General features: G+C 38.2%; 2 protein-coding genes across 4 annotated transcripts in view; both read left to right on the top strand.

The window, feature by feature from the left end:
• LOC136430617 (prominin-1-A-like) overlaps positions 1-19,295 on the top strand; it is a 28,964-nt gene extending 9,669 nt beyond the window's left edge. Inside the window, exons 3-27 of one of the 2 annotated variants that reach the window (XM_066421370.1) lie at positions 319-383; positions 1,228-1,433; positions 4,045-4,165; positions 4,462-4,528; positions 5,017-5,106; positions 5,275-5,480; positions 5,819-5,890; positions 6,286-6,349; positions 7,851-7,924; positions 9,511-9,587; positions 9,698-9,850; positions 10,180-10,312; positions 10,731-10,810; positions 11,094-11,178; positions 11,510-11,662; positions 11,944-12,024; positions 12,139-12,207; positions 12,406-12,540; positions 12,703-12,771; positions 13,079-13,168; positions 13,304-13,419; positions 13,958-14,014; positions 14,332-14,376; positions 15,275-15,318; positions 16,371-19,295. In XM_066421370.1, the coding sequence (XP_066277467.1) occupies positions 319-383; positions 1,228-1,433; positions 4,045-4,165; positions 4,462-4,528; positions 5,017-5,106; positions 5,275-5,480; positions 5,819-5,890; positions 6,286-6,349; positions 7,851-7,924; positions 9,511-9,587; positions 9,698-9,850; positions 10,180-10,312; positions 10,731-10,810; positions 11,094-11,178; positions 11,510-11,662; positions 11,944-12,024; positions 12,139-12,207; positions 12,406-12,540; positions 12,703-12,771; positions 13,079-13,168; positions 13,304-13,419; positions 13,958-14,014; positions 14,332-14,376; positions 15,275-15,281 (2,315 nt within the window). In that variant the 3' untranslated portion in view covers positions 15,282-15,318; positions 16,371-19,295. The remainder of the gene's footprint in view (positions 1-318; positions 384-1,227; positions 1,434-4,044; positions 4,166-4,461; positions 4,529-5,016; positions 5,107-5,274; positions 5,481-5,818; positions 5,891-6,285; positions 6,350-7,850; positions 7,925-9,510; positions 9,588-9,697; positions 9,851-10,179; positions 10,313-10,730; positions 10,811-11,093; positions 11,179-11,509; positions 11,663-11,943; positions 12,025-12,138; positions 12,208-12,405; positions 12,541-12,702; positions 12,772-13,078; positions 13,169-13,303; positions 13,420-13,957; positions 14,015-14,331; positions 14,377-15,274; positions 15,319-16,370) is intronic. The other variant, XM_066421369.1, reaches the window with a different exon arrangement.
• Positions 19,296-20,269: 974 nt separating this feature from the next.
• Positions 20,270-24,876, top strand: part of LOC136430616 (prominin-1-A-like) — a 42,448-nt gene continuing 37,841 nt past the window's right edge. For both annotated transcript variants that reach the window (XR_010754910.1, XR_010754911.1), the window contains exon 1: positions 20,270-20,379. The gene's annotated coding sequence lies outside the window, so the exon portion shown is untranslated. The remainder of the gene's footprint in view (positions 20,380-24,876) is intronic.

Below are 24,876 nucleotides of genomic sequence, written 5' to 3'. Positions count from 1 at the left end.
TTGGAAAAGTAAGCAAATTGGTACTTTGTATCTTTAGACCATGTGATCCAGGTTGGGATAGTTGTTAGCAATATAAAGGAAAACTGCACAGTTGAAAACGGTACAGTTGTACTATTCTACTCCATACTAACTTGATATTCAGGTAGTCTTTTGAAAATAAAGAATCTGAATGTGGGCTTTTTTCTATGATTTGTAATGTTTAGTGCTTCTTTGAAACCTGTGGCACATGAACATTTGTCTTCCTATGGATTTAATATGTTCTGTAACATGGTATTTCTTATCAAATCTCACCATTCTGTATGTTGGACATTTTTTCAGAGATCATCAATGATGTTCTGGGAGGAGTAGACATCTTGAACTACATCCTGACATCATGGCAGCAGGTGAGACCAATCTCTTTCTGATAAGTATATGAAACTATGAGGGGTGTCCCTGTGGTGTAGTGGTCTGCACCTTTGCTACTCTGCCACATCTGGTTCAAATTACTTGGACCAGAAGGACTGGGGTTCTAGTCCCAGGTAGGGCACCTCTGGACAAGAGGCGCATTGAGTCATACCAAAGACTTTATAAAAATGGTACAAAAATGTAACAGTATGGAAGTTAAACACACTCCACTGCCAGTGGACTAGCCCCCTGCTGCAGTGATTGCACCACAGTGTGGCCCCAGGGCTATGAAACGGAGATGGGCACCGCCCTATACATCAATTATGGTGTGGGAGGATTTTAACTAATATGAAACTATGTCCCCTCATTAGAGACTTTGTAAATGTAATGTTAAATGTACTCCTATCACTGTTATGATATTTATTTTTTAAGCATTTTATTTCATGGTAGAAGTGGACGGGAGATTTACACTGTGTTTTAATCTTGGTTGAAGCAATTCTGATGTACTATTGATTTTTGGTAATGTTTGAAAGTCAATCAAAGTTACCAGAATTCATTTTTGCAAAACACATTTTGTAAATGAAGTACATGTAGATCTAGTGCATCCTTATCTTCTATTGCTATTAATAATTCGAAATCTAGAAAATTAGGTAAACCACAGCACTAAAATATCTGCAAAACTATGAAGTTTAACTCATTCACAACTTTTGGGACAGTTTTTTTGCAAAGGAAGCATTTTACAGTAAGTTGCATGCTTCCTACATGTAGCATTATGGTGATGTGATGCTGCTAAGATTTTGTTATATAGTTTGATGATAACGAGACCCTGATGTTCTTTTCCAGCTGGCAGTAGACTACATCGGCTGGGTGATCTGCGGCGCCCTCGGCATTGCGTTCCTCCTCCTGCTGCCCCTCGTCGGCCTCATCTTCTGCTGCTGCCGTTGCTGTGGCAACTGCGGAGGGAAGATGCAGCAGAAGGAGGAGGACAGGACCGGATGCTGGCGCTCGTTCCACTCCGTCTGCCTCTTCATTGTCACCGTCTTCATGGGGTAAGTAGGACAAATGTGTTACAATAAAGTATCATCTTAACTTGATTACAGTCAAACCTGCCTAGGCGACCACCTTTTCAACGCGACCACCTGGCCATGGCGACCGCTTTTTCTCGGTCCCGAAAATTTTCCCCATAGGCACAAGCATTAAGCTGCCTGCCCAAGGCGACCACCTGTCCAACGCGACCGCGACCGCCACGAATTGGGACCGCACAGAGCACAATCCCTGCCCATGGTGGCTGCCTAATTTTCAAGCTTGTGGTGACATCGGATCATTTTGCTGTCGGATTTCACGGAAATGTTTTCAAGACTTTGAAGGACAAAATAAGGACAAAAATATATGGAATAGTAATGTTATAGCATCGATTCCTCCATGAAGTGCTTTTAATAAAACGTTCCCCCTATAAACACTGTAAAGACAAATGTTTGTGATGTTGTTGTGCCTATCGTAATCTTATAGTTTACCGCAAACGAATACGTAGTGCATGGCGTCAAAAAGTCAGATTTCACAGAAATTACTATCTTTATCTTGTATTTTCAACAAAAATGTGTCTGTGTCTTACTAAATTCCGCCGAAAAATGACTTCGCGGCGGGCAAAACACCGGGCGAGAAATGTTGTTCCTCGGTCCCGACGCCATCTTGGATTTGGCATGGCCCGGATTTGGCATACCGCTGACCTTTCTAAAACACGATGCTTTTGTGTATGAACATTTACGAATACTCTAGTTATTGACGAAAATTAATATTCTTTTTTCTTTTTAGTTCCATGAATCTCACAAACCTTTATTGGACGCTGGGCGTTCTGCTACACTGACTTACCTTTTGATGCGGTCGCATAGAGCTTGGCGGCGCGGCGCAACGAAATCACCGTTCCGTTTTCATCTTTAGTTGTCAGATCGAAAACTTTTTGACCCTTTTATCCAGCGGTCGGCGCCCCAAAAAAGGCTGGGGCCAGCAGGTGTTTTCTAGGGATTTGTCTTAGGCCTTAAAACTTCGTTGATGTGCATGTGTGTGTGTACTATTTAATGTAACGTGTGAATGCGGGATGGTGCTGCGATCATCGAGGCAACCATTGTTTTGTAGTCAAAATTATTACGAAAACGTGTACACGATGTAGCGGTGTACAATTATTACAACGATAACGGAAAATGTAATTTTTGTAGCCTCTTTCTGTCAATGAGAAATTGAACCTGGTGGGGCTCATGCTGTCTAAATTCACATAATTTTCCATCCATTTACGTACTGTATTTGAACACCTCGACCTGGAAACATGAGAGTGGAATCCTCTTCATGGCGACCACCTGTCCATCGCGACCGTTTTTGCTCGGTCCGCCGGGTGGTCGCCTTGGGCAGGTTTGACTGTATATGTATTATTGTCTGACCTTATTGATAAGTATGAATGATGTAATTCTCAGCATAAGTAAAAGCAGTTATTTGAACTGGTCACCCAGCCAATGTAGTCAACTGCCAACTGGAAAAGAACACTGGGATCTCTTTATCATCAAACTACATGTATATAACAAAATCCTAGAAGCATCACATCATCATAATACTTGAAGGCATGCAACTTACTGTTCCTGCAGTTCATGCAACTACCATGGATCATGGTCCATTTGATACTTTTATATTTTTGCCTTATCCTCACTCTGAATAAATAAAGAATATGGAAAGCTATAAAAGTATCAAAAATCTTGAATCAAAATTGTAATAAAAAAAGGATGTACTGTTAGAGTCGATTCCACATTACCGAGAGGGTGTTTGTTACCTTTTGTTCTAACATTTGCAAAACCTTTGTAACAATCTAAGGGAGATAAATGACTGTTTAGAACAATTTCCAACATTCATTTGATGTTCTAAATAGTTTCTGCTGTGTTCCAACATGTTAGACAAATTTCTAACATTGCACATGTTATTTGTATTATTTTCGAAACTGTTGGAAAATAGGCTGATCATTTGTTCCTATATGTTCCAACATTATAACAACATGGTATAACTGGGTCAGTGGGATGGGAACAGGGCAATTCACACATCCCTTCAAAGTATAGGGGATTAGGCCTGGGTGCCATGCATAGACACCCCAAGACAAAAAGCCAGACGTGAAATCTAAAAATATACAGAGGCAGACAATAGAGTGCGATTAGCACCTACTTTTATGGGGGCAATAACCCAAATCTACCATTTGAAAAATGATGCAAATTGTTCCAACATGTTCGAACAGTGAAACAATCACATAGATGTTTGAAAATTGTTCTAAATAAAGAGATATTTGTGCAATTACTTTCCAAATAGTTCCAACATATACAAATAAGTTCAAACATGTTCAAACTTTCATTCTTGATTGTTTGAACAATTTAGAACTATTTTGAGTGGAATAGTCTTTTATCTAAAATTGTTTGAACTCACTAGCAATATTACCTGAAAACCCTCTCGGTGACATGGAATTGACTCTAAGGGAAATTCATTACAATGTTCTCATACTGCTATCTCTAGCAATGCTGAATAATACCATGCAAATAGATATGGTAATGGTAATGAAATGAAGTCTGCAAGAGGCATGCAACTATGTGAAAAGTCATTGGAAAACTCATTTTAACATCTCTTTTCCCCCAGAACTGGTGTGGCTCTTGCCCTCATGTCCAGCATGCAGATGACGCCGTCGGTGACAGGCGTTGGTGAAACCATCAAAGATGCCTTTGCTGATGTTCCCACCTACATCAACAACACCAAAACTGTAAGTTAACCCATCTACAAATGTATGCCCCAGTGGCAATGGAAATGAATAGCCTTTTAAAAGATACTTTGGCAAAGAAACTAAAAACTCTTAGATTAAAGAGCACCATCTAAAGTAAAAATGATACTAGGAACAACTAATAGTTGAACAACCCCAAAAACTTGCAAATTTCAACTGCAAATGTTGTGCATCTTATAGAAACTTGAAAGATGTACAATATAGACTGTAGTTGTTTGTCGTACTTTATCTTTACCAACACTTATCAACAGCCTTTATCTTTATCAACACCTTTTCAGCAACTGAACTACATAGTGAACCAGCAGTTTGACGTGGTGTATGATGCAATAATCCAGGACATTGATGGTAAGGCTTGATAAATTTGTCATGTGTAACACTAGGAAGTGTGCTGTCTACATCATTGTAATCTACACTGTAGCAACATTAAAACTGTCTTGTGCAAAGTTACACCTAGCATAGTCCATGAGACCAGTTTCTTTGGTACTGTACTGTACTGAATGATGCATACCAAATATAGACATCCCTTTGGAGACTGCTTCAAATGTCTTATTTCATACATTGTTAAAAGAAAAAAACAGATTCAGCGGTTGTTACAGAGTCGTATTTTCATTGTACTGTTTAAGGGATACAAAATTCTTAAATTTCTACTTCTGCCAAATGCTAAATCTCACAATGAAAACAGCTACCTTATGGTAATGAAATGAAGTTTGCGAGTAACTGATTTAGCATGTCAAGCCTTGTGACTATATTCTGCTTTAAACATGAATTGTCATAGTTGCCTTGAATGTAACTACCGGTTGTGTATGCTTTATGAAGAAACTTTCTTGCTTTAGACCGTGGCACTCTGGTGGGAGACCCAGTAAAAGCTGGACTTGCGGTAGATGTGGACCCAGCAATACAGGCTGTGATGGACATGGCTGACAGTAAGTTGTATTTGCATTTACTTCTGGTGACAGATCTAAGTGGCACCTTTCAGCAAAATTTAGTTGGGACAATGAGTTTGAAAATTCCACTGATAAAAAGACCAATGGAAGTACAACATGTGGATTTACCTATGAATTGACTCACCCCAAAATTTCTTGTTATTACAGCTATAAACGTTGCAAGTGTCGCCCTGCAAGTGGTGAACAACTCACTGACCGTGCTTCAGTCAAAGGCAACAGAATTCACACAGAATCTCACCAACATCAAGAATGCCCTGGACAGATTTACCTGTGATGCAACCGATAATCCATGTACTACTTTTAATGCCAGTTTGGACACTTCTGGGCTAACAGCAGAGGGTGACTTCAGCTCAGTAAGTCTTCACTCTCTCTCAGACTCTATAACAGTTATTAGGTTGAAAACTATAAAAAAATCCTACTATATATCTCGTTTCTATGTGTGTATGTCCTGCACTTATTCTGAAGGAAGAAACCACCTGTTGTGTCTTACGGTACCTTTGTCATTTTCATATCAAATGATACTACATTGAACAATGCTCTGGACTATATGTTACATGTACATCGACATTGACATACATGTAGATAGTAGTTTTGAATGTAAACAGCTAACTAGCCTGACTGATTCTAGTATTATATGAGTTTCAGTAGGGTTGTAGTTGTGGTGGTAACACTGTTTTTCTTCTCCTGACAGCTGAACATTGGATCAGAGCTTGACAGTGTGAACAATGTGCTCTCTGTGAACCTCACAAGCCTTGCACTGCAGGTGAGTTGTCTCTGAGACAGCAACTTAAAACATTCATGCCAGGTTTGATTATACTCAGTTGATAGTGATATAAGTCTAGTCGATAGAATTTTTATGTTGGTGATTCTACTCAAAATGCATTTTAGACACTTGTGTTTGGTGAAGTTGTGGCACTTAGTCAAATACTTCAAGACATGCTGTTTGCTTTAGACATGATTTAGACACTCAAGAAAACATTCAAATTATAAAGTCTAAACTTTATTTAGCATTTTTACTTAACTATAATTTCTTCATAGCTGTTTTGGCAGAAGAGATCATTTATGACATTGTACATATTACAAGTTAACCTATGATGTTGAACCATATTGTTGAAAAGAACAGCTAGTTACAATGTCCACTTTATTATGTGTCCACAGGGGAAGCAGGAATTTGACAACATTTCTGGAATTGTGGAGGACACAAGTGCCAGTGCTGTCCAAGGTATAGCCTAGTCTGCTGTATTATACTCACAGTCAGTAGAAGAATGAAGTAGTGCTGCTTACATCCTAGGCTTGCTTTTTTTTTAGACCACATTCTTTGTTGGAAATTTGCCTGCCTTGGTGTTTCATACACGCTACAAGGTAAAACTTGGATGATGACAAAAACTTAGTCAGAACAAGTTTCTATCTGAACTGGAAATATGCCTGTAAGGCCACAGCAAGTAAATCTTATGGATGACATCAGCGCGCGCCAGGGCTCTAGCCAGCGATAGTTTTGCCGTAAATTTACGGAACTTTGCTGCGTGTTACAGAAAAAATTCAAAACCAATCCGTAAACCTTGATGGACAAAAATCGTGAGGAAAGATATAGACAGGGCTTGAACTTCTGCAAAGATCTCTAGAAAAGTACTGGAAGTTTGAGGCGAAGTCAATTCAGACCATTTCTATCTCCCTCGGCGACAGGTGACAACCCAAGATGGCTTTATAGAAGACTAACAGAGGCGCGGTGGTTGCCAGTGGTTCGTGGGCCGAGGAAAAATCAGCGTCGTGCGCCTCCCTTGCGCCTCCCTCCCCACTACCAGTGCCCCAATACAATTCTTGCCGGTCGCATCAGGCTGACGTTTTTTTCTTCTGTTTTCCCCGGTTCACCGCTTGTTATAGCCACACAAAAAAACTTCCGACATACTCCGGTAGTTACCAGGCTTTCCATAACATACCAGGCTTTCCTAAACATTGTTAAAGTTTCACGCCGAGTTGCACACACTTTCTTCCCGCGATAACTGGTGTTGAGACGTCAGAATCAGATATTCCACCAATCACAGCGTCCGTACATGCCACGTCACAGAAAATCGACCAATGATATGCATGTCTCGCGGTTCACGAGATGTTACCTGAAGCGCGAATCCGTGAGGTTTTATCGGAAATTTATATTTGGTGCGACGACTGGTGCGACGATGGGGCTGTTTAAAGGCTTGCATTGACGAATTTTGATCAAATCAAGTGGAAGTTACTGGAGAAATTGGCCGGGGAAAACATGGAAGGAAAACATTAAACGTCTTTAGGGCGTTCTGTCTAAAGTAGGGTGTCTAATTCCCTGTCATATTTAGTACAGGGCTCAAACGGGACCGTGTTGAAAATGTTTTTGAAAATGATTTGCCAACTTAAATTCCTGTGTATATTTGTCAAATAAATAATAAAGTGTTGTGGTGCTAAATTTCATTTATTTGCCGATTGTATGCAATGAAGGCCCACATAATTTTTGACCAAAAGAGATGACATTATCAAAGCTTTGTCTACCAGCAAAACTTGCCCCTCAAAATGCTGGAGATAGTTTTTCAGAGGGTCAAGATTTCAAAATTTTCCGGGGGAGAATACCCATGGACCCCCCTAGAATTGTCGCGCCTATGTAAATTTACCATTAATCCAACCTAGAGGGATGGTTTTACACAAGTCTTACTATGCTAACTATGGAATTAAGTGGATTTTTTCCATACCCTATACAGGCATAAAGACACAGCTGGATAGTGTGAAGACTACTGTTCAGGACATCCCCAACCAGCTGAGTGTCATTGACACAGTAAGTCTGCTATTATTTGTAATACTTGTAATATGATGATATAATAGAGTCCATTCCAAGTCACCAAGAGGGTTGTTATTGTCATAATTTACAAATGTTTTCAATCTATTGTAATTATTTGTGCGAGAGATTTGATACTTTAGAAATATTTTGAATGTGATTTTAACTTTATAAATATTCCTCCGGTTTTCTAAAACTTTAGAAATATTCATCATGTGGAACAGGATATTTCTAACAGTTTCTAAACAATGGTAACAGCATTCTACCATTATTTACAATTATTTACAATGTCTTACCATTTTCTACCATTATTTGTAACATCTTTATAAATAGATCGGAGGGCTGGGAAGAAAGCAATTCACACATCATTGCCAAGTATAGGGAAGAATGCTCTCCACAAAGGACCAAACAGTGTCCTGCAGTAAAATCTAAAGATAGACAAAAGCAAACAGAAGGGGCGGATTAGCACCTACATTTATGGGGTCAATCACCATTCTACCATTATCTACCATTTTCTACCATTTTTTGTAAATATTTGTAAAAGTGAAAGAATCATATAGATGTTTAGAAATTATTCTAAATAAAGAGATTTTTATGCAGTAACTTTGTAAATGTTTCTAAACTATCTAGAGTCCATTCCGAGTCACCCCAAGGGTTGTTATTGTCATAATTTACAACTGTTTTTAATTCTTTTTAATTATTTGTCTAGGAGATTTCATACTTTGAAAATATTGTGAATGTCATTTCAACTTTATGATTATTTGCCCGGTTGTGTAAAACTTTGGAAATATTAATGATGTGGAATATGATATTTCTAATAGTTTCTGAATAATGGTTACAGCATTCTACCATTTTCTACCTTTTTTTACAATTATTTGTAACATTGTATAAATGGGTCAGTGGGCTGTGAAGAAAGCAATTCACACATCTTTGTGAATTATGCTTGAGCACCATGCATAGATGGCTTGCACAAAGGACCTAACAGTGTCCAGCAGTGACATCTAAAAATACACAGAGGCAGACAAAAGGGCTGGATTAGCACCTGATTTTATTGGGACAATCACCCCAATCCAAGCTTTGTCTATATTTCTCTATATTTCGAATTTTAGAAGATTCACAATAGATATTTGGAAATTATTGTAAATAAAGATATTTTTGTGCAGTCTCTTTCAAAATGTTTCTAAAACAACTAATTGGATTCAAATAAATTCAAATTCTTATATTGAATTTTTTTGAAATATTTAGAATCATTGTGACTTAGATATTCTTTTATTCAAATTTATTCAGACTAATTACAAATATCATGTAAAAACCCTTGTGGGGACTTGGAATGGACTCTAATTGAATTTGAATAAATTCAAATTTTCCTATTCAATCTTTCAGAAAAAATTAAAACTATTGTTACTCAGATATTCTTTTATTAGAAATAATTCAAAATTATAACAAATATCATTCAAAAACCCTCTTGGTGACTTGGAATGGACTCTACTACATCTTCAGTGATTTATAGATTTTGTATACTCAGTCTGTTGTGATAAGGTGAGAATCATGCAAAATGCTTTAATTTATGCTTCCATTTATTTCAGATTCAGAACCAAATCAGTGGCTTTGAGTCCATGGTAGACGACATTGTGGGATATGCCGACCAGTACACTGTCTATGTGTAAGTATGTCCTTTAAACTGTTGGACACAATACAAATAGTAACTTTTGCCCAAAGCCTTTGATTCAATTCACGATGTGCTATTTGATTGGTCTGTCCAATTGTCTTTAGGGGGTATGGAGCAATTGGCCTGTGCTGCCTGGTCCTCCTGCTGGTATTGTTCAACCTCATGGGGTTGATGTTTGGTGCCTGTGGCAGCAGCAAGAGTGACCCACCATCTGACAGGAGCTGCATGTCCACTTCTGGAGGGAACTTCCTCATGGCGTAAGACTTTTTACATTTTGATTTGTGCTTTTTACATGAATTCATTTGACTTGAGTTTTTTAACAAGTATCTCAATCACTTCATTTATCTGGATGAGTATATTCTGCACCAAAGAAGAGCCTTTTCAAGCAAAACATGTCAATATATTGCATCTGCTATACTAGAAAATGTGTAATCTTCTAGCTTTCATACTTTATTTGACATTCAGGCAAACATATCGGAAGAAACATTTTGAAAGTGTTTTTTATCAGCTATCCTACCAGTCTTTGATAAGGTAAACAAACACAACCATATATCTTACTATTGTATCCTGCTGTTCTTGTTCTTAGGTCTGTGGGTTTTGCCTTCCTGACCGGCTCCCTGCTGATGATCATTGTGTTTGTGCTGTTCTTGGTGGGAGGCCTGGTGGAGAGGAACGGCTGCCAGCCACTGGAGCCCCCAAACTATGACCTCATCGCACAAGTATGTATCACATGTCTTCCAGTAACTAGAATGGATGTGAAGGATTTGTTATTACGGTCAGCCATTTAATCTGTAAGGTTAGGGGGAAAGGAGGGAAGTTACCCTCTTTCTAGGCATTCTATGATTTACTTGTATTTTCTAGTTATTCTATACAATTTGTACCTTTTAGTTGTAGTTTTTTTTCATTAGTTGTAATGCTTTGGATTTGCGTTATTGGGGTATTCTCTATGATACAATTACCATTGAGTAGTATCCATTTCTTTGTGATTGGGATCCCAGGGGGAAATCGTTATTAGAAAGCTTTTCAGTACCATGAAAAGGGTAAATAATTTTTTCTAAAATGTTTTACTTTTTTCCATGTCTATTTTGTTGAAAGCTGAAACTTAATCATTGTTTATTCTGTTGTTATTTCTCACAGACTCTGGACTCGACCAACTTCCTGGGTAACATGCTGTGCCAAAACTCCACCAAACAAGTGTCATTTGCCGATGGACTTAAGTATGTATAGAACAGAAGAAGGGTGTATGTTTGGGGCAAACATCTCTTGATTGAATGGTAATATTAGTGTTGAATTTAAGCAGAAAATGTTGTATTGTAGTGTCTTTCATGTCATGAGCAGCAAATATCCTATACGAGGAACAAAGTAATTATAAGAAAATAAATGATGGAGTTTTTCAAAGTTTAACTCAACGTAAGTCATTTGATTGTATGGAAATCTGATGCAGGAAACATCCACTGATCCTTTTCACGACATAGGTAAAACCTATCCTTGAAATTACAGACAATGCGGAACAGGGAGTGGCATCTATAAAGCCTTTGGTCTGGATTGTGTGCTGAATATATCCGAGTACACAAATTTCCGAACGGTGAGTTGCATACACTTGAATCCCATTTATTTTCAGTGTGTTGTCATCATGAAGTTTGGTTTTATCTGTATTTTTTCAAAGGAATCTCATTTGATATGGCATCCATGGAGTGGAAACCTATGGAGAAGGTTTAAAACGTGATCTATTCAATGTGATCATGAAGAATTGTTTTATGGCACACGACAGCCACACATACACTGTATACTGTGTAGTTATGAAATGGTTACACCACACCATCATATCTATGAGTAAACAACTGTGTTGCTGCTTCAAATTTGCCTACAAATACAAGCTATTCATTTGACCCTGACTGTCGTCTTTCTCCCTCTAGAAATTCCCCAACCTGAACACCCAGCTGAATGACATCACCTCCAGTGTGAACCTGAGTGGCATTGTGATCCTGAGTGAGGATGCCAAGAACAACCTGAAGGAGTTCAACAACTCGGGAGTGTCTGGAATCGACTTTGATACCTTCCTCAACGAGGTAAATTGAGTCTTGAAAGAACCGCGTTTCAGTTTCAAAATTCTACAGATTGTATCATTGATGCATTGTACAGTATAAATTTGTTTAATTCATATATCTGAGAGAATTACCTACTCCAGTCTATTGTAAAGCAACATTTTGTTGACTGTTGCAGTATACATACATACATGTACTTTATTGTTATCCATGTTATTCATCTACCACATAAAGCTTAAGTATCTGAAGTGTGTATTTGCTAATGTTTGCTGATATTTTATCTCTTATTTCATTCCCTTTCACAGACTCGCAAAGGCCTGGCAGCCACAGATCTTACTGCATTTGCCGACAACTTGGCTACTGCAGCTGCAGGTTTCACACTGCAGGTGAGAAAACCTGTGCTAAATTGTTCCTTTCAGATGTGTTGTTCTGCATACTTGATCATTAAGAAAAAAATCTGCCATGACTAACCGCCACAATTATTTTTGCTTGATGTACAGTCCAACAAGGATAGGATGAATGCCATAATTGCTGATCTGAGAGACATGCAGGGCTTGGAGTCTGAGGTGGTATGTATTCTTCTTTTGTTCTAAGCTGTGTTGTGTTTGAATCCACTTCATGATCCAGGTAGCAATCAAAAGACCCTTCCATGAACAAACGTGTTTACAGATGCCAGAATTTCAAAGAAGCTAATAGTGCACCATCAATCGCTCAATGTTTTCTTACAGTGGAAGGCAGCACTAATTGACTGACATTTCTATACGCAGGACAATGTGGAGACCAACATCAACACCTTGAAGACTGCCAGCACCACTCTGCAGAATGACATCTCCAACGTTCTGACAAATGCAGAGGCTGCTGAGGCCAAGATCCAAACTGATGGACCAGGCCTTGTCCAAAGTGTATGTTCCTTATTTTGTGTTTCAATAGCACGATCAAATTATCATCACTACCGAAAGTATGGAAGGCCTAAATGCAGCATTATTCTAGTATCCTGAGCATTATGTTTTTATCTAAGATTTGGATCCTGGTGTTGATTAATCTTTTTTTTTAAATCCCACTAGTCGGTGAATGCCTACGCAGATCGAGTGCTGGGATATGGCGACAGCTTTGGACAGCACGTCAAGGATGTGGTGAGTATTGGTGCTTTTTCTCTAGAATTTGTATTATAAATGTACATGTATACTGTGCAACTTAACAAACGCATACATAAAATCGTGATGGCATGTCCACTTCTAAACTTTTTTTGAGTGTGATAATAGTTTAAGAACTGGATGTTGACACCACTGTTTTCTTTCTTGTCATCATCTGCATTATACTTATATGTATAAGGTATTTTCAGTTCAAAATTTTATCCAGTTGCTTGAGTAACTTTTTTTGGTGTATTTTCAGTTGTATTTCATACATCATACTCATAACAACTTGCCTCTTGACAAACAGGTCGACAATCAAGTTGGGGACTGCAGCATTGTGAAGAAAATCTATGATGCCATGGTGGGAAATATCTGCGACTGGCTCTTCAACTCTCTGGTGAGTTTTCTTGCATCAAAACTTTGTCCTCTACACTTACACATAGTTTACCATATTATCTTCTTGGTTTCCATATTATCTTCTTGGTTTCCAAGGCCTGTTGAAAATTATGATTTTTTGTATTGTTGTTTTCAGAACGGTTTCTGGTTTGGTCTGGGCTGGTGCCTGCTGTTCTACATCCCCTCCATGATCTTTGGAGTCAAGCTGGCCAAGCACTACAGGAGGATGGAACCTGAAGAAGAGGAAGGATAGTAAGTCATTGGATTGTTATTTCCTTCACCCTCTATACTATTATGCTGCTGTAGCCTTCTGGCACCAAATCTTCATTGGATATGGGGTAATTAGGTACCAAGAGGAAGGTATAAGGCTATTCAATCTTTAGCTTTTACTAGGGTACAGTCAGGAATCTTTTTGCATACACCCCTTATTTCTAAACTTTCAGTTATTATAACATCCTTCTATGGACCCAGTCTTTGGACCGGAAGAAAGACAGTAGAATAGAGTAGCCTGAAATCTACATTAGATTTGACAGAAACTGCACAAAACCAGCTTTGACTGACATTGTGTGCCAAATGGTATAGACTGATCATTATAACTTTTGATGATGTACTCAATGATATGTTCACTTTGCTTAATAGACAAGCGTAGGTTTCCTAACATTATTGATTGATCTTGCAAATGAAAATGAAACGATGATATATCTAGATATGGAATGCAAACAATCAATGTACAATAGATGTGCAACACTCAATGTACATCAATAACAAGTTTCTCCTGATTGTGTTCCAGTGATGGTTATTACGACAATGGTGCCTATCCCGGCCCACAGAGCTACCCCATGCATGAGTGAGTCTTTTACCTGTTTTGCCTTCGGTTCAGATAGATTTTCATATAGTTCATAGGGTGCAAAATTTAATGTACTTTTCAGCCTTTCTTGAAGTGATTTTTTTTCCATTGATATGTTGAAATCTCAGTCATGTAATATGTTTTGACAAAGTTTACCCTTCAATAGGTACAGAATAATATTTATTTAATAGATCATATTTATGACAATGTCAGTTGTTTACTAGATGTTTATTTTCCTGACAAAAATTAGAACATTTCCCATGGAAACGAGTTCCATAATGTGCTAGTTAACTCATCCATATGCTGCCATTTTCTAGCATGAAACAAGGACCCAAAGCCTCGGCTCCACCCAATTGGCACAGGTAAGTCAGTCTCTTAATGTCAATGCACAAACTCACCAATTTACTAACATGTTTCATCTAACCATCCATACATGCATGTTGGCAGGACTATTCTATCTTTATTTATTTGTGATTTGCTGTTTCTTTGATTTATTTTTTTTGTTCCAATGTGAATATCAAATCAGTTACTTCTTGATCTCCTTTCTCTTCCTACCTATTTTGATTTTATGTTTTATGGACACTAAATGATGCATGTTTATCTATTCCGGTCTATAATTCTATCCTTCTTTTCTCTCTTTCCACTTCCATCCTGCCCTCTAAGAGCAGGGTACATTCTTCACAATTTGCTGTGATGTGTACATGACCAAATGTGTAAATCATAAGAATGCAAATGTCCATAAACAACAAGATGGCCATCGTATGTAGTATTTTGTTGTTGAAAGGAACAAGGCAACATTTTTGCAGAATTGAGTCCTTAAAGTGCACTGTGGCTATTGTTTGTGCATGTTATTCCCTGCATGGTTTACATGTAGTTCTTGTAATGAACATTTTTCATTTAAAGCTGAAAAATACTTGGCCTACTTTCAATTAAAAACATGCCCAAAATTAGTTTTATGGCAAAATGTTAAAGATGATGCACAAAGTACAAGATACTGCATGTAAGCATGTTGTAACTCTAACTCAATATTGTGTTATACTTTATTCTTTGCGCGACTTCAAACAAGTAACCATGTTGCCATCAAGTTCTTTTCAACAACCTTAAAAAGTTAATGGCCAGCCATAATCATGATTTTGGTAGCTGACAGTTGTTCACTTATGGCTATTTGCACCTTATGATTTTCCCATTTTGTGGTGTTCATGTCTATGTTGCCGTATTTGCTGTTTTGTTGCACAATCCCGTCTCCCTGGTGTGTTCTAGATATTGAGGTTGATATCTACCTATCTCACGGTGAAAAGTGCTATGTAAGTGGTTTTATGGTTCAACTTAAATCAACCCTGACCAAAGCACTGCTCAGCATGAGGATAGTTTGCAGTATAGTTCAATTTCTTTTGAAAAACTCCTTTATTGTTTGATTGTTTGTTTGTTGCACTTTAAAAAGATTTAGAGATTTGAAGATGTTTTCATCTGAGCAGTGTGGAGGATATATGGTGGCTTAACAAGCAAGCAGTCTAATTTCCTGCAATTAACACCCTAATCAACCCCAAAGCCTGGATCTAGTAATGACTGAAAGAGGGTGTTCCATAGGAAGGCAATAGGGACTCTCTCTTGCCTTTCTTTACCCTCTTTCAACCATTATCTTGTCAGGGTACCAACTCTAAGGACCTACATAGGTCCAGGCTTTTCGCGTCCTAATGCTGCTGTAATGTGCGCACGCCTTTCAATCAACTAATCAATACAGTGTCTGTGGTGGTGGTGGTTTTGAACATACATGATGTGTACTATATGCTTGGAAATCAAGGTTTTGGTGGCTTGCACTGTAAAATTTCAGCACCAGTCAATCGCTATACCCTGCCGCTTCTAGATCTGGTTTAGACTGGGATCAGTCATTTTGAGGCTTCATTTTACTGAAGGAATCTACGAGCTTCAGAATGGATTGTTCCAGGCTAAACATAACTTGCACCGTGCTTCATGCAAATGTATTGTAATCAAGTCAGTTAATTAGCATGACACAATCAGCAATCATATTTCATTGATAATGGGTTGTAGTGAATGCTTTGCATGTGTCAAGCTACTGAAATGATGAAATCTATAACCATCTACAATTAAACATAACTACAATCATACTTGAAGAGATATTTGAGGTGATTCTGGACCAAATATTGCATTAACTAACTTTCAGAACTGAAAGAGAGACAGTGGCAGTCTGAATAAACTGTTTTGATTTTGAAAGATCATCGGATGCTGTTTTCCAGTTGGTGTCACCCCCCCAACAAGGTGCATTTTCAGAATGCGGACTTGTTGGGAAATTCCTCTATCCCTACAACACTTCTAATTACAATGCTGCCTTTTATAGGAACGGCTCAAACCGTGTAGGACCACCCCCAGAGCGCTGGTAGGGATGATGTGGAGAAAAGCTGGAGACAAAACACAACAAATCTACAGATTTTCCCACTGATGGGGAAATGTGCCTTCAACCAGTCTTTAATCGTTGGAAACAATTTGTGCCATTATCTTATCAGATGTCATCATTTATCAGGCTAAGTCAAAACTGGTTCTAAGTTCAACATATCAGATTATATTGTTAACAAACGAGTTTGAAAACAAACTTTAATGTGATTTTAAATTATACATATCCAGGAAATTTTAAGGTGGACTTTTTAACCCAGTACTTTTAAATTTTTGGAGTCTATGTTTTTATCATCCATGAGTGGAAATCATGTACACTGTTAAAACACATTACCAGTAAAACATATCAATCAGGAGTTAATGTTGCAATGAGACTGACCTGTGCATATCAATTGTAGAAATCATATCAAGAAACATTATAAGGAGATATGCCACAATGGCAAGAAGTTGGAAGCTCTTATAACTGCCAGGACATCCAAGTAAGGGAAAACGACATTAGAAAAAGACAGCAGCTTTGTAGAGAAAGATGCTAGGGCAGCTACTAGAAGTGGAGTTTGTTTAATCTTTACAATTATGGAAAAGGGGGTTCAGGATGTATTGCCACTCTGGTGTAAAAATATGTGCACCCTTGGTTCCTTTATGAATTGCACTTTAACTTTTGGAATGGTTTTAGAAACCTATGAGCGGCAGAACTGTGAAGACAGTTGCAAAAACAAGATTTTGCTCACAGTGGAAGCTGTGTAGGGACCAAGGAACATTCTGCTTTAGAAGGAATCATTGTTAACCCATTCTGTGGTCTTGTATTAGTGTCGAGTTGTTGAAAAGATTGTGTTTCCTGAAATAAAGAAAAGCCTAATTGTCTTCAGACAGGAGAAAGCGCACAAAGCCATAATTTTCCAAAGTGTAAAATGCCACAAGATGCCCTCACAAGAAAAGTTTTCACTTACAGAAAAGTGAAGTGTGAAGAACTTCAAGTACTAGTACCTCCATGGTTTTCAAAAAGAAAGGAATTCTTAAAAGATTCATACATATCTAGCCTATACATGCCTACATGGATCGCTGAAAAAATAGAAATTGGCCAAATAGAGTGTGCTAATACATATCTACAAAGACCAAATTGTTGCATGTTGTTTTGGATCTGGCAATAATGATTACTCTTGATTGTATTTTACAGGAAAATCTCATAGTAGCTTGTGTGTGGTTTGAAAAGGAGATACTAATGTAGCAGGCAAACTTTGGTGAAGCTTTATCCTAGTACAGTAATATTTTAGGGACAGACCAGAAATGACAAAAGGGCGGGTGCATTATTCAGACATCCCCCTCCCTAATCATTCCTGGTCGATCCCTAACAGATGTCCAATCCAGTGTACAGTGATAGAACTGTAGTTTGATTGTAATCTAGAGCACAGGTATGTACAGAACACTTTTCACAGAAAATGAATGTGTCATACATGTACCTCTATCCAAGGACATTATAATGTCCTTGCTCTATCTAGAGTCTTGTAAAAAAATGTAATTTGACACCAAGGTGTAAATGTATATGGATATATTGAATTAAGGCATTTATTTTAATGAATTTGATTGTACATAATCAGGAACAAATATGAGAAGAAATATCTACAATGTAGACCTTTTAACCTACATTTTACTCTAGTTCAACCCTTTTATGATGTTTAATACAAGATACTTTACTTGTAGAATTGTAGATGTATCCATTGCCACACATGCTGCCAAATGATTTACATATCAACTAATCTTAACCTGTAGTTTCTTTTATGCACAAACATTTTACAACTCTTAGATGAAGCTGAAGTGAACAAAGGATTTGGAGTTTTTTGTCAGCTTGTAGTTTAATTGGACTAAGACCAGTCGTCATTTTTGTAGTGGCGACATCCAATCGCGCCAGTTTGCATGCTGCTCTATATAAAATTGCTCAAATTTATTACAGCCATGATGGTAAAGCATTTTGCAGTAGATACCTGCATTCTCAATTCCAGATTCAGAATCTGTACTTTCTTGTGTGTTGAAAGTCAACTTTTGGATAAGAATTGTAGTGATCAAGTGGTATTTTGTCAGTTGAGGTCCAAGCTTGTAAGTAATTAATTAGTGTCTAAAGCACACTATTATAAACAGGGCTGATGTTTCTTTGTAATGCGTGTGGTGGATGGTGCAATGTCACATATTATGTGTAAAATGTTTCAATGATTGTTCTTTCATCTTTATCTAAATTATTGTGATTGTAAAATTCTGTTTTAAAGAATGGGCATCATTAAAAAAAATTCAGGTGGACTGGAAAATGTTTTTAAAAAACTTGATCAGCAAACAAAAAGAAAGACCATTCTGTTGATTTTTAAGTTTTATGTTTGGTATCTGATTCCTGTTACATAGGAACTCCCCAAAAAAAGTCAATTGAAAACTGCTTATGATACATTGCACTTGTAAAAACTGTATTCGCAGAATACCTATGATTTGGGAGACCATATTAGATATTATAAATATTTGCAGTCTCAAAATGTACTATTTTATCATGAGCCACTTTTGTATAGTCTTGAATTAAAAACAGAATTTTGGTGGTCATTTACAATGTACAATGTTATTCCCATTATGCATTACAAAGATGATACAGTCATGTACAACTGTACCAGCCAATCTATATACTTTTCACCAATGCACGCATAGGGATAAGCCACAAAATGTATTTTGTGTGAAGTTTATGGCTGATGATATATAAAAGAATTAGTTGAAACTATGGAATAACAAGTGCGTATGAAAGCTTTTGGGATGGGGAATGTTTGGTAAAAAGGCATCTTGAAGTTTATTGCCATCCTGTGCCTGTAACGTTAATGTTTTGAATAAACGGTACTGTGGAAAATTGTTGTGCATGTTATCTTAATTTGCAACAATGTATCATTAGTCACAACTAGATGCAGTGCCTATTTACCTACACATAAAGTTAAGTTAGATAACATATGTTGTTCAATGTAAACTTTGGGACGATTTTAGGTAACGTTACATAGAGTAGAGTAGAATGTTTCGGCCATGTAGGACTTCTGAATGTACACGTAATAGAGGGTGACCCAGATGTATAAAAAAAATTCTTAACTGTTTTTTTTTTTTTAATCCAAAGCTCAGTGAAGTTGATTGATAACACAAAGTTGCCGTGTGAGCATTTAAAATTTGGCGGGAATGTGATATTGTACCCAGCAGTATTCTTGATCGTGATTGGTTGGGATATGTAGAAGGTGTCTTGTGATTGGTCAATACGAGAACTCGTAGAATAGTGGGAAGCGCCTGTAACACGGGAGAAGCCCACAGAGCTGCCTGCCTAGGCCAGACTCTAGTTGCTAAGGATCTATTGGTGTTGCTATCCAGTGATTGACAGCTGCAGATGTCTGATCTGCAGGTGGTAGGAATAGAGTTTCACAGGCCGTTTCTCTGTACTTTGAACACTTTTCGGCAGTCAAGTCTTTTCTTGTTGGATTTTCAAACTTTGTTTTTGATGTGGGAGAAACTGACATTGTCTGCCTCTAAAGGAACAGATAAACTAAGTACTAGGTTTAAAATCCCTTTAACCGGCTTGGATACATCTCATTTCTCACCCTCCCAACATCTGGATCTCATTTCCCATCCCTTTCTCCCCGTCTGCCTGTGGTGCCAGTTGTGACAGGTAACAGACATGATAACAAGGTGGTTTCTATGGCAATGGGAGCCTAGCTGAAATCCTGCCCTATGATTGGTGTTACCATTTTTGATAACGGCTCCCCAGCCTTAGAGAGAGCCGCGCACAAACTCCGCGGGGAGGGGAGAGAAACCCCCGGACAGCTGGAGTTTGCGTGATACAGACTAGGCAGCAACAGGGGGTCAAAGTAGGTCAAGTGAGCGTTGTTTCTGCAAGATGGGTGAACGTGTACCCTTTTCGTCGCGAAGATTGTTGCTGAAAGCTGGCAAACATTAAGGTAAGACGCTGATAAGGTGGTTAGAACATGGTGTATGTGTGAGCACACTGGCGAAGTCTGAAACGTCTAACGTTAGATTGAAACGTTACACTGTAGTCTAGTCAAAATAATTTAGTCTATAAACCTATCTCAAGTCGAGTTCCTCCTCGCGACCGTACCTCTGTCGGTATCAAAAACAGCTACAGTAACGTTCCTTGTTGAAGATTTACAAGAACTAAGATTCTGGTTGCCTGTGCAAGAGTTTTACCGCTATAAAGCCATGGGCAGTTTATATCCAGGCGTGAACGTATTTAAAATGCCTGGGCAGTGCGTACATGTATGAACGTGTTTTGGTTGTCGCAGCTGAATAAGACCAGTTCAAGTGTGCACCATGCGACTGAAAAGATCATTGCAATGAAAAAAATGATGTCATATATTTTTTTTTCTTTCCAATGTGAATAGTTAATAAAGATGACGACAGAAATAAGAGACAGTGGAGCATCAATATGTAGTCTTCTTTCTTTTTTGGTTTAACCCTCTTTGTCTTAAATGATACTGATGTTAATGTTTGAAATGCTTTTTATGAGCAATGAGCAAACAATGTCTATTGGACATCAAAATGCTCATAATCCAATAAACGTGCAAAAATAAGGACAGACAGACTTACATTAGCGACTTTTCATTCTGAGATTTCAGCTAATGGCAGTCAAGAAATTTCCAAAGCTTTTTTCTTTATCTCTACCTCAAATCTTCCACACAGTGCCTTTGATAGTTTTCCCAAGTAATCTCCAAGCAGATCCACGCCGGGCGCGAAAATCGTAGTATGCTAGCCAGAGAAGGTCCAGTCAGCCAGAGAGGGTTCATCAGCCCGTTCTCTGGCTAGCATACTACGATTTTCGCGCCCGGCGTGGATCTGCTTGGACATTATTCCCAAGCACGTTCCTGGCAACTTCCTGCAATTGAAAAAGTTGGCAAAACAAGCAGTTGAATTGCTGTGGCCTGGGTTGAGGTATTACAACTTCAATCTGAGCGTGTTTTCATGCATAGAACACAGATTTGTCTGGGCCTGAAGGTCAGATGGTGCAGAAAAGTAATCCTTCAAACTATCAATAATTCACAACCGACTTATTGAAATTCTCGATGTTATGCACCATACTATTGATTTTGAGAGGAACATGTACCCTGTTGGCAGTATAAAGATTACCAGAACTTTCCATTCCCAACAATCAGCAAGAAAATTGATGTCTAAAAGTTTATCTCCTTTACATTTAACTACAGTATCTGTCTATCACACAAAAAAGTTTATATTGTCGAACAGTGGGGTTGGGGACAAGGGGAAATTGACCTCTTAGAATGAATCTGAGGGTAAGAATCAATACTTCAAATCTGGACGCATTTTTCCTTCTACACATTTTTTGACAGTGGCACTAGAAATTATACCCAGATGCTCTCAATATTTCAATATTTCTCTGTATACAGATAATGTTATAATACATAGTAGACATGCTTTTGATAATATTGATAAGATTTTATAATTCGATGCAGGATTTCAAATGATATTGTTTTTTATTTTCACACAGCTTTGTGTCTTAGGTGGGACATGGATTTGCATAGAAGAGTACTACAACTCAGGAAAAATATGGATAGTTATGTATTGTGTTATTAATATTTGAGGGGAAAATGCCAGTACCAAACCCCCTTTTGTATATTTTCATCATCAAGGGTGTAGTTTTGAAAGTACATGTATCTTTTCCTGTAATGAGATTAAGTATGATTCGATACGAAAAGTATCATATTTTCAACAATGATGATAAAAGATGTACAAAACAAAGGACTCTGTGATTTACAGTGAACATTATGCGTCTACATGTACATGTAAGGTCGAAAGACGATGTGTTCAGGTAGGTAGGTTGGATTTGGCAGCAGGATTTTTGTTGGCAAGCTCAGAATGAAGCATTCAGAAATTTCTTTAAAGCATCGGACCAATGGATGGAAAGGAGTGTGATCCAATGCATCAATCAAGAACTTCTTTCTTATTCCAAACAATTCTTTGAAGTCACCACAATCTTGTGATATTGTTCTGAGACACATTGTACACAATCATGGGACCATAGGACTCTTCACACTATTTATAAAGCAGTGTGAAGTCTGGTGGGTTAGCATGTTTTTTCTGTTTTGTTTTGGTACAAGTCAACAATTCCAGTGACTTAAAGATCTGTTTTCTTAACCTTTAACAGTTCCCTTAACATTCACTCCCTAAAACTGTATTTATTTGGGCACAAGTTTGGTTCCGTAACTCAGTTTGAATGTTTGTCTTACATATTGGTTTTGAAGTACAACAACCAGCAAAACGAATTGTTGTGGCATTTTGAGGGTTACCAAAGCCAAACCATCAGGTCTTTGCGACTTGGGTGGAGTCTTTAGGACTTTTCACCTAATCCCCTTGATCCTTATTTACTGTGAATCCCAGATCATATAAAGGCTTAGCTGATACCCAAACAATCCCAGCTTGATTAACCCCCAGGCAACAACAGCTGAAGTGACCAATTTGCACACTCTTGTCACCCAGGAGTGTGATGATGTATCACTGGGAGTTACAGCTGTCAATCAAACTGTTTTTGTTTCCCTTTATAGAGTGGGGAATGATTGTTTTTGTTGTCTTTCCCCACCTACCTTTGCAGTCAACATGGCATTCCTTGCTGTGGGACTTGAAGAATGTAGATCAAATACCGGTACATTACATGTACATTTAGGGCCAATTTACACACAGCTTGTCTAGATATCTGGACTGCAGATATCTGCCAGGCGACAGCTTTTTTCTGTGTCTAAACAGGAATTTTATGGTCTTAATGAGGGTTTTTTTAGATGTCGGGAAAATTTCAGCCGACCACTCTGAAGCATTCGCCCGACAACTCAGCGGGAGTCCCCGACCGCTCCAGCCGGACGTTTAAACAGAATGTGTCGCGTAGTAGACATCTGGAGGTCGGGGTTCACGCTAGTTTGCATATTTGGCGGGCGATAAAGCGGGAAAACTTCTTAGCATCAAGGACCATTTGTTCTCAAACGGACGACGGACTTCTTTCGTGATGCCAGATCGTTCGGTGGATCGGCCCTCCCCCCTCCGCCAAGACAAGGGCAGCGAGTAGGAACGCAGCGTTGATTCTGACCGGTCGCTGTCGTCTTCCCCGGTACCTCAAACGCCTCTTACGCTCAACCCTTGCTTGCTGCCTCATGTTTAGCCACATGCGAGTCAGATAAAGAAAGAATACCATATTCATCATGACGAAAAACACAGGCGGTTCTCCCGCCATTTTGAAACGCGCGCTAAAGGTTAAATAGGGTCACGAGTGCAATCAGCGCGCTGCGTGAGTCCTGCGGTACTTCCTGTCGGTGTGTATAAATGCGTCCAGATATCTAAGGCTCAGATGTCGGCGGATTTTTAGATATCTGAAAAAACTCTGTATAAATTGGGCCTTAGTCCATGTGATTTAGTCTTTCACAGACAACTACTGCAAACTGACAACTGGTTTAATTTGTAACACCTTTTTGACCAAATTTATCCAAAAAAAATTTTTAAGAAGGGAAAGTGGGGACAAAATGCCTAAAAATAGGTGTACCAGAGACTCAAAAGTCTGTATAAAAACTCAGTGGCTGGAGAATGTTAGTAATTTTTCATAAACTTTATGATATTAAGAGTCACTCATACCTAAAATCAATTTTTAGTATGTGCTATGTGAATGTGATAAAAACTATCTGTTAAAGTCACTGTAATTAGCAATGACTGTGGCTCACATCTGAGCAAGTAGGCATATTTTTAGACCATATATTGACCTCTAAATCGACAAATCCATGCTATTCATTGTTGGTTTGACAGTTTTAAATCCTAATACCCAACTGACCATTCTAACTGATGTACCAGTGATAGATGTGATTTTAACTGCTGTACTGTGATTCACAATAAGGCACCACAGGGACTAACAAAACTGAAGATGCCACATGGCTGAACTGCATAGTATATTTTACCCTGTTTATGTTCTGTCTAAATCTCACAATAAACACATACATGTATCTCGCAATGCAAAGAAGACATATAACTCAAGATTTATAAGACTCTAATGAGAAAATAATGGAAAAACTTGAGCACTGATAGTAATTACACACAAGTTGAAGTACATGTGATAGCTGAACATTGGAAGTTATAGACACCGTTAAATGCAAGGCAAGCTTGTTACATCACATGCAATAACTGAAATTTTATTACCTGCACTCTTAGTCGATACTTTTGCAAGGTTAGTATTCTTGTCACACACGAATCTTTGGGGTTATCAGTTGGCCACACCAATTCAATTTGATGGTTCACAAATTTAAAAAAATGAGTGACAGATCAACATCGAAACAGTGTACCTTTGTACACTTTTTTGTTGAATGGCTGATTGGTTTATAGGCTAGTGGACATCAGATTGAGATGTCACAGGTTTGATTCCTGGTATTCCTGTTGTGTTCTTCACACAGGCACTT

This window comes from Branchiostoma lanceolatum, chromosome 3 (genome assembly GCF_035083965.1).
Source record: "Branchiostoma lanceolatum isolate klBraLanc5 chromosome 3, klBraLanc5.hap2, whole genome shotgun sequence".
Lineage (NCBI taxonomy): Eukaryota > Metazoa > Chordata > Leptocardii > Amphioxiformes > Branchiostomatidae > Branchiostoma > Branchiostoma lanceolatum.
This window is presented reverse-complemented; position numbering and strand designations above follow the sequence as displayed.